The following is a 10,442-nucleotide window of genomic DNA, read 5'->3' as shown; positions in this document are numbered from 1 at the left end:
ATAAAGTTACTACAAGTGCTCAAGGTGTCAGCACACACTAGGTACCGAAACTTTAATAATAAAAATATATGTGTAGGGATATATATATTTCCCTAAAATATATGTTTAGTTCATTAAATTGACATCATGAACTTATTTTCGTATTTAAGTCGAATATACACAGAGTATTGTATACTTATGTCATTAAAAAAACTGAAGCCAAAAATAGTTATTTTAATCTTTTGAGTAAACGAGTTCGTTCCCACGCAATGTTGTTTTTCATTTCATCCACAAGAGAGAGCACTTTTATTAACAATGTTCTCATTTTAATGATCAGAAAATGTCGTTTTTTTTTTTAGTTGTTGGCTTGAAAAGATGAGATAGTTACATTTACTCTTTTGAACTGTTATTGTTTTTGTTCCATTTGTTAATCGATCAATTATTTATGGGTCACACATGAGACAATTCAATATAAAGACAATAAATAATGTTCATACGCTCAGTATGTTCAATACTAGCTGAAATAATCATGTTTATCTAGAACAGGGGTCGGCAACCTTAACAACTTAAAGAGCCACTTGGACCCATTTCCTACAAAACCCTGGCAGTCGCAAAACCCCTTTGACTTTAAAAAATAATGTTTGTTTATTTTAATGAAGCGACTGTAGCTCAGTTGACTTCATCTTCATCTTCGTCCAAAAAGACACTTAAAAACATCCAAATACCTCTTTTGTGCTCGTCTGTAACTTCCCTCTTGTATTAAAGCCTCGACATGAGAATAATTGATCAGAAAAATAATAAACAAGTCCATATTTTAGGCTTGTTTTGAGTGGATGATACCAGGCCGTCAGCCTAAACCTCTTATGTCAAGGCTTCAATACAAAAGGGAGATTACAGACGAGCAGTATGGAAGCATTTGGATGTTCACTGTCTTTTTGGACGAAGATGAAAACAACTGAGCTCCAGTCGCTTTATTAAAATGAACAAACATTTTTTTCTATAACTCTAAAAAGAACCGATTACTCTGAAAATAATCCCAACCCTTAGTCGACATGAGGGTGTGAGGAAAATATGTGGAATTTGAATATTAGTTGAACTATGACTTTAAGCATTGATAATTATCATAAGATTGTTTTCTATAATTACTGCAGTTGTTTAACTGAGTCATGGTTGTTTTTCCCTTTCTTATGTAAAGCCCTATGTGACTATGAAGGGTTATTTATATAAACATTAATACACATAATAATTGTATCATCATCATTATTATTATTATTACTATCATTTCAACAATGCAGAATACAAAATAAAAGGACATTAAAAACGAAATGATATGATATCAACCTTAACCTAATTTATAATAATGTACACATTTGTAACTGAAAACTTGCTGAAAAATATAAAATATTTTCTATGTAAGCTGAAAGAAATTATAGTTGACCAGATCTTACAGATTGTCGTTGTTCTGCGTGTTACTGTTCCTTTAAGACTGAAACAGGTGAGGGAGGGGGGAGTGAGGAGTCAGAGTTCTGATGAACGTTCTGTTGTTCTTATATCAGCAAAGTTACGTCTTACAGTAACAGCTATGGTTAAATAAAAGCTAAAGTAAAGGAGAGGTTTGCTCGTTTTTCAAGCATTATTGGAAAAACGCTATGAAACATTAAAATAAAATTCCCACATTTATACTTTCTTATTTTCAAAAAACTCAGTGAGCCGCATCAGAGACTGAAAGAACAGCATGTAGAAATATTATTTAAAAATTCTTATTTCAACCTTATTTCTCATGTATTCATACTCCCGACTTTATATTTTGTTCTCTGATGATAACCTCTTGGACAACTCTCTGTTGAGGAGTTCCGGCCTTCCCTACCAGAGAAAGCTCCAGGGCAGTCCTAGGACATCACGTGATACAGTGGCCTGGGAATGGTATTCTCCTTGATACATCTGTAGGGGTCTTCAGGGAGAAGGAAACCCGAGCTGAACTCTCTGATCACATTTATTCAAATACTGCTGTGAAAAAACCCATTCATTTAATGGCTTGTTTTAATGAACTGATCAAAGCAGCAACCGTCACACTCATGAATGACAGTGGAAACAATAGTCATTCACCTCTCACCGAGCTGCTGGCTGCTGCCTTTTAGGCACATGATGGAGACAATTTCAAGCTCAAAGATCCGCCCTGAGATCTCACATGAGAAGCTTCACTTCTGATCCCAGTCAGTTTGCCCTCAGTACTCAGTCCTGCCCGGATGGTTTGAGGAGAACAAGCAAAAATGGAGAGGTGAGTTGGATCTTTCTTTTAGGTGTTAAATCATATTTAATTGACTTTTAAATACTTTTAATGGTTACATTTATTACACACCTAAACTTAAAAGTGCTTCACTTAAGTCCTTTAAAAAAAGCAACATACCCTTGATTATATAAAATAAAAATAATAGTCTCCTTATTTAAACTCTTAACTGAAATAAATTGTCCGATAGGGTTTTTTTTTCTTTAACCTGTATTTGTGCAAGTTTAATATTTAACCTTTTTACAATATGTATGTCATGTAGATATATTTAAACTGTACTTTTCCGATTTTCACTGGACATCATTAATAAATGTCACTCATGTTCTTAATTAAAATAAGAATAACAAGGCTTTTTTTTGCCATTATAGTTTACATCTAATGAAACAACAGGTGGTTTGAGATGTTTTTCACTTAATTGTAGTTTTTTTGCAAGTGATGCTACTGTATTTTTACTTTTTTCTATCTGAATGTTGGTCCATGAATATAATCCTGAGATTGAAATGGTCCATGTAACAAAAGAGGTTGGGGACCCCTGCTCTACAATACACATTTTACAAATTAAACAATTTATGTTTTTCATATGCATAGAATCATACAATTTTTAACTGTGGTCAAACATTTGTACTGGTTCTAAACCGAGCAGAGAGAAGAGCAGTTTCAAGTATTTATTATCATTTTTAAACACTTTTCATTTCTTTATCTCATTGTGTTTGATAATGTTATTAAATGCTGTCGTAACCTGTGTCACGTGATCATTATGTGTGTCATGTGATCATCGTAATGTGACGCTTAAATAAGTATTTTTCTTTTCAAGTGACTTCATCATAATTATGTATTCTGAAATAAGTCATTCATTATGATCATTGTTTTCAGTTTATTGCAATAAGAAATCCTTTATATACTGGCATTCTTTACTCAATCCGTAAGTCACTTATATGTATTGCATTTACAAAAAAACATTGAAATTATAAAACTGGTTTTATATCATTTAATGGTTTAGAATTCACTTCCTTAAAAATGCAAGTTGTTCATCATTTAAAAGGCTGAATCTCTACACAGTCAGAGTTGTAAATGAGTTTAGTTAATTATTGAAATGTATTCATTTTGTGCTTGTCTTTTTTTCTCCTGCAGTCCTACTGTCAGTGTCGGGATGATGATATTTCTTCTCCTGGCTCCGCTCAGTTTAGCCACAAGTCCTATGAAAGAATTGGGTTAGTGCTTTTCTATTAAACGTCATTTTGGTGAAGACCCGACTGAATTGTCTTTCTGAGCAGAAAACATTGCTGGTAAACTGGTGTTCTACCAGATGGAGGGGAATGCGACTTACGTCAGAAACGCTGGCGAACTTGCTTCCGATGTTCCGACAGAGACCATGTTTGAACTCTCCGACCCTCAACGCAACCTCAGCTCGGCAGAGTTCACATATACGTGGGACCTGGGGAACGGGTACGAGGCCCCCTCTCTTACAGTACGTCTCCACCGTGATCTCCAACATTTTCGGTCTTTTTGTGTGCCACAGAAAGGTGATCCAGGGGAAGGAGCCCGTGGTCAGATATCTCTACTCTCAATCAGGAAACTACACTCTCCATTTGAAAGTAGGAGCCAACATTACCAAGTCCCCTGCACTGACTGGCATGTACTCCATGGACATCCAAGTTCTGGGTATGTCTTTTTCTTAAATAAATAGTTAACAATTATCTTTAAGGGGATTCATAGATACCTAAAGGTACCTAATGCGTCGGACTAAAAGGACAACTTTAATTCCGGTTCACCTTATTCAGTATATAAATTCTGCGTGTACTTACTGTCTGCAAATCTACTAAGAAGCTGTGTAGTATTAATTCTCTAGGCGCCGTAGTTTCACTCTGCAAAGTTTATTATTAGTATTGCCTAAGGAGCCTCATAAGGGTGGTTATGGTTTCAACATAATATAATGGTGGGTAAAAGGACCTGTTAAAAGACAAGCTTACGAAATGGATTTCAAACTCAAGCAGTGGAACAAAAATCCGCCTAATAGCCAGGTGCTCTTAGATAGTGTGCCCTGGAGCACTTTGTTATTCAGTGCAACTTATGGTCCAAAAAAAGATGGTCCTTTTCATGATGAAAACTCAAATGTTGTAAAAACCCTAACTTAGTCACATCTCAAAAGAACGTCATGTATGACAAGGCTTTCTCAATAATGACTTTTAACTCAAGTTAGATATTTCTAATTCAAGAATCAATATGTATTAGCACTAACATTGTTTTATCATTGACTTTTGAATGTTTGTTGACCACTTACAGATGCTGTGAAGAACATTGAGCTGAAGGACCCGTCTGATTATGCAGTGTCAAAGAACATTGGTTTAGCCGTCCATGTTGATGGCAGGTAAGATGTTTGTATTCATGAATCTAGTTGTTGAAGATTGAGGTTCAGAGAATAAATCTTATGCTGGGTTTTTTCTAGTCCACCCATGTGGGTGTGCTGGCAGTTTTTGCACGACTGCGTGCCGGACCCGACCGGAACCTGCACTCTGACCATGCTGTACGAAAACACCCTCCACCTGAACCACACCTTCTCCTCCGCCGGGGTCCACTGTCTGGACGTCAGCGTCAGCAACGACGTCAGCAAGATGCAGACTTCCTTCAGTCTCTACGTCAAAGGCAACTGTAAGTCTTAGGAGTGTGTCTAGTCCATCTTAAAGTAGCAATATGCAAGATTGAAAATATAGTCAGAACAGTGAACAGCAATATTGTTAACACTCTATTGCGCAGTTGTTATTCAGTCAATCAGAAAAATACTCCTGGTTACTTCGAAGAGTAACTCAGTACTTTATATGAAAACACTGGGTCTCACCAGATGGGTTGTCCTAGGGAAATCAAACTGTGGTACTTCTGCTTAAATGCTTCTTTACTTAGTATCATTACTACCCTTCTAGCAATGCTAAAGTGAAAATATCTTTACTAGACCACAACTGAAACTACAACTACTACAACAAGTATTGGCTACTACTTCTGCCACAGCTAGTGCTAGTTTTAGAGCTATGAAGTTGATTTGGAATGATAAAACAAATCTATTACAAATACAAGACCTTTACATTACCTGCGAGGTAAGCGTTGTTAAAGTTTGGCACCTAGCAACGCTTTCACAATGCTCTTAGACAGCGCCTACTGTACTTAAAAAAGAGTTGTATGTTATTTTTGTTCCTTACCATTGGTCATTTTTGCTTTTGTTTTCCAGAATCAATGCACAGGGTCTAGATTAATACATATACATTTCTATGTAATGTTCATTACATTAGCTGAAACCAAGACACTAGGAAGACCGGTTAGTGTAAAGACAAGACCAAGTGCCATCGTAAAGGGGTTCCCAGTCAATGGTCCCCAGACAGGAGGTTGGGGACCATTGCCATAGAACATCTAGATCAAAGACAGAGATCAGGAATAAGTGGTCCCTAGACCAAGCCTGGTCTTGAGAACTACAACACTACTCAACAAACTGACTTTTAAAAACGGACTCTTGTTGTCCCGTAACTTCTACTTGGTTTTACTCGAACCCATTTCTAAAACTTCTTCTGAGAGGCTTACATTCAGTTACCTCCCCTAAAGAAATTACTTGTATCAGATCTCACTCACATTTGCTGAAAAATGTCCCACAACAGTAAGTTGTGAAACCTCGAGAAGACACAGTTGGTCTTGTGAGGCTTCAGTAATTGCTATTTAGCAGCATTCGTCTCAGCAGTCAAGAGACAAACTGAAACAGATAAGTGTGTCTGAAGGGAAGACTCTGACTGGATAGAGAAGCTCAGACGTTGCTGATCGATTCACTGCAGTATGGTGTCAGGTGTTTTTTTTAGTTTTTTACAAGAAGTGGTTTATATTAAGTGATGCTACATCAACATTCTCACCCCGGGGAACTTTGAACACAGTTTTACTTTTGTTATTTAGCATTTATTTGGTCACTGTTACCACATTGTTGGATTTTTCTTTATTAAAAAGAAGAATTGTAGCTCCATAAAAATGCTTGCTTGAAAACTATCTTGAATAAAATTTTTATTTAATATCAAATGAAATCATATTCATAAGAATATAAAGTAATGTTTTTTAACCCGCTAAAACAATCATTTAGGCTTGTGGTTTGACAGGTGGCTTTAAAAATAAAAACATTTTTGCTAAACATTATTACTGGAGGTCTGGTGCCTATCCCATATACCTGAGGTGAGAGACACCCTGGATTGGCAACCAGTCCATCACTGACCCCTTATAGACAGACAACCGCTCAGGCACACAACTTACAAGTACAGACACTTGAGAGCCACAAATTAGACTCTGTTTCAGTTTTTGGACTATAGGAGGAAACTGGAGTTCCTAGTGGACCCCACCAGTGATCAGAGAAGCTGCAAACAAGCTGTGCACTGTTAGGGTTAGGATAATGAAAATAATTAGTTGTTGTAGTAGCAGTTGGATATGGTATTTACCAATATAAAAAGTACTAATCAAAGTTTTTGCTTCCAGCAAACCCACACATATTCTTCATGGTCTCCAGTGCTGCTGTTCTGCTGGCAACATTTTCTTTCATCGCTGTGATCGCCTGCCGCCCGCGACACAACCACAGACAACAGGTATTTATGTTTGAACTATGTTAAATTTTGACTTTATTTTAAGTCAGAGGTAAGAGTGGTTAACGTGGTCCGTGATTGTTTTTACAGATTGCAGTTTCCAGCAACGCGTTGTTCTTGAAGAGCCAAGAGCACAGTCCGAGCCAAGTCTTCTTTAACTTTTCTTCTAGGAGGAAGGAAGAGAAGCACCCTCTGCTGCTGCCCTACGCTACACAGTACTCCTAAGTGTAGGATAAACCACAGTCACAAATGTGATCACCGAACCAAAAATCTGCTTTTAATAAACCTTCATTATCAGGCAATGCTTGAGCTCTTCCTGTTTTGTATATAAAAAAAACAGGTAAATTAATATATTAAATGCATTATTTCCTAAATATGGGCTTATTTTCTTTTATTGATGGCTGTCACTAACATTTTTTTAGAGAAATCCTAGAGGTCACACAACAGCCATGACAGTCACCTTACGTTGAAGCCATTTGTGAGCTTATATAAAGACGGATGTAGGTGGAATCTTGTGGCACTAAACCGCACTTTATTTGGACTATTCATTTTATTCATTGTAAAAAAAAAACCTGATGTGAAAAATTGAAGAATGTTGGTTACTATGGTAACATTCCTGGCTCTGAACCAACTATTGAGAGTTTTGTTTTGTTAATGTTGAGCTGTACACAATAGCCATAGGATACATACACACACTTTCTATGAGATTATTGCTGCATTCTAAATTCAAATGATTAAACCAAACACTCAGAGAAATACTTGTTTTTAAACCACAGAAAGACCTTTAAGAAAGTTGGTGTATCTGCTCTTTAGAAGCTTAACTGTTCAAACAAACAAATAAAATGATTTGAAAAAAATGTTTTGGGCTTCAAGAATTCATGTGACTTTTTCAAATTCTGTTCTTTTTCAAACAGCAATTATTTGTATCCACTTTTATTCTCAGACTGTTATGTTACATGCCAAGGTTGATTATGAAGTGCACAGCTTTCATTTATCAGCTGACGCATTCCTGTCGCACTTGATTTTCCTTGCCACTCGAGACCATCCACCTGACCCCTTCTGATCGTCTCCTCTATCTGTAATTATGTTTTCATGCAAGAGCTAAAAACAAGTTCATCATTGACTTTAATCAGATCTTATAAATACCATCAATTAGCCCTCCTGGACAAGAAGGGCTTAAGAAAACTTGTACAAGGACAAATAATTATCGTCACAGACACTATGAAGTAAAGATAGTTGTCGTTGACCTTGTGTTCCGAGCGAACTGTGTTAATAATTGTGTAGATTCTTTTCAAAAGATATTTTTTGAGAATTGATTTATCATCGTCTGATTTACCAAGTTAGCATTTCCAATAGGCAGTGAAAAACCAATTAGAATATGTTAAAGGACATAGATGTTAATTTGCCATCCCAGAAGTACTTAATGTACTCGAATGGTTTCCTGGAACTTCAAATAGTTTCTGTTCTACAGTGTCAGTTTAGGCTCAATAAAACCTCATAATTAGCCTTTTATTGTTAGCAGCAACCTAGCTTTTAGCTGTCAATCAGGTATTCAACTAGGTAGAGGTAGACTAAAAAAATATTGTTTTTATTGATGACCAAGAATGTATTATTCTTACATTTTATTTTGTAGTTTGTTATTCTGTTACACAAACATAAAGTTAAAAATGACCATTACAATTATTGTAAATTCATGGTTTGTTCTAGTTCTGGATAATGACTGCTTCACTGTTCTACAGTTGTTGTTGTCATTTCTTTGTAATGTGTGTATTTTAGCTTTACTTTAGCTTAATCATTATTTCTCAAAAAATGTAGGTTAACTAGAATACATCAAATGCCCTATTCCTACTTATCAAGAAAATGATCTTGATTAGTTATCATAAAACAACTGTCAACAATTGTAAAATGTGCAACGATTTTCAGAGTCACATGGGGCTGAAACACATGGTTTGTTTATTGCATTCCTATACATTTTAATGTGTAAAGAAGATGCAATCATGATGCAACTCTTCACAAATATTACAGTTTTTGTCAAGAGTACACGCAGGTAGGAAATCCATAAATAAAACAATGAGCAGACAAAGTGAATTAAGAATCTTAAATCCCTAACAGTCCAAAAACTGAAACAAACACATTGAGGTTTGTTGGAATTGGTGAAATGAACTTTAACAAGGATTTAAGTATATTTTATCTTCATACCATTCATTAGGAATAGAGCGAATTTTCCGAGTGTTCCGGGCCCAGTAAGATTGTGATAGAGGCTAACAAAAGATGAGAAAAAGTACAACTAGTATACTTTTAATAATGCTAATAAAGTTACTACATTTGTACAATAAAAAATACTATTTATAAATATTGTGTCGAAAGAAAAGCAGCACTTTTCATTAATAGTACTGTAGATTTTCATCTACCGCCACTGATCATCGCAGTTTGACAGATTGAAGCAAACGTTTGTCATAATCCTCAATTTTTTCTAATCAGATACAGGAGACTTAACGGCGCCTGAAGGATCGTCACCCACAGCCCATAAAAGTCTGACCATTTGCCTTTTCAGGTTGTCCTTTTAATCCCTCAGGTTTTTTCCTTCAGGCTTTCACCCAAAGAACGTTTGAGCCCCACCTTGCCCAGTTTCATTTATTGACCTCTTCTCAGGAAAGACTTGACGTGAAAGTAATCAGTGATCATGTTACCCGAAAAGCAGTGAAGAAAATGTAGATAATTTATGGTAGAAAATGTCAAGAACCATTAGAAAAAATGTTAAGTAGCATTTGCATCAGTGTTTTTTGAAGATATTTATAGGTTTATCATTATCACCATGGCAACTATTCATTGGGCCATTGCATTACAAAAGTATTATACAATTACTTCATCTTTTGAAGGCCTTGAAGTCTAAACTAATTATCTGGGAAACACAACATAAAAGATATGACTGTATGAATGGATGATTCTTTTAAAGGTTTTTGCTCATTCATATTTTCATGATTATCTCTCGAGTGGATCCTGAAGGAGATTATGTACTTGAAATGGTTGAAGTTCCTTACAATTCCCAAGTTACTTCGTTTTTCTTAATAACAAAGTATTTTTTAAGTTACCTAATGCTTTCGAGTCTTTTAGAATTATTTTGAATTTAAAAGTCTGTGAAGTCAATAAATAATAAAAGGTTCAAAGTATTTGTTTTAAAGGTGAGACACTTTTGCTACAAGGAATTTACAATTTTGAAAGTTAGAACTAAGATTAAATCCAGTTTACATGCAATGCAAGTATAAGTTTGGCCAGTTCAGCGAACTGTCATGATTTAGGTGCTGAAGTGAGAGTATATTCTTCCTCCTTCCTATCTCTGCTGCTTATCTCTACTTTAACATAGTATACGTTTATTTACCTTGCTATCAATTAATTCATTACAAGAATATTTCACAACATTAGTTGTTGTGAAAAATCCTGTGTCACCAAAATAATAAAAATTTCGTAAACACTTAGTTGTTCTGGAGATGGAATCTTGTTTACCATAACGCGCCCACTCTGCTGTGATTGGTCAAGCATTGAGGTGAGTTTCATGCATCATATTCCGAAAGTGTCCA

The 10,442-nt window shown here is 35.6% G+C and overlaps 1 protein-coding gene across 1 annotated transcript; it reads left to right on the top strand.

Moving 5' to 3' along the window:
- The first annotated feature begins 2,195 nt into the window (after window positions 1-2,195).
- Window positions 2,196-7,090, top strand: tmem130 (transmembrane protein 130). The gene is made up of 8 exons (XM_087785020.1): window positions 2,196-2,257; window positions 3,398-3,477; window positions 3,541-3,712; window positions 3,786-3,928; window positions 4,550-4,634; window positions 4,713-4,915; window positions 6,761-6,867; window positions 6,955-7,090. Exons 1-8 carry the CDS (start codon window positions 2,250-2,252, stop codon window positions 7,087-7,089), a joined length of 933 nt encoding a protein of 310 aa, XP_087641146.1. The 5' UTR covers window positions 2,196-2,249; the 3' UTR covers window position 7,090.
- Window positions 7,091-10,442: the final 3,352 nt, after the last annotated feature.

Source organism: Callionymus lyra, chromosome 2, assembly GCF_982586985.1.
Source record: "Callionymus lyra chromosome 2, fCalLyr1.hap1.1, whole genome shotgun sequence".
In the NCBI taxonomy this organism is placed as follows: Eukaryota; Metazoa; Chordata; class Actinopteri; order Syngnathiformes; family Callionymidae; genus Callionymus; species Callionymus lyra.
The sequence above is the reverse complement of the archived record's forward strand: the minus strand, read 5'-3'. Positions and strand labels throughout refer to the sequence as shown.

What these genes read in the sequence shown, in the direction of transcription:
- tmem130 (XM_087785020.1), top strand. An exon ending in AAGTCCTATGAAAGAATTGG is followed by an intron (nt 3,478 to 3,540) that starts GTTAGTGCTTTT and finishes CTTTCTGAGCAG; the next exon opens with AAAACATTGCTGGTAAACTG. An exon ending in TCTCTACGTCAAAGGCAACT is followed by an intron (nt 4,916 to 6,760) that starts GTAAGTCTTAGG and finishes TTTTGCTTCCAG; the next exon opens with CAAACCCACACATATTCTTC.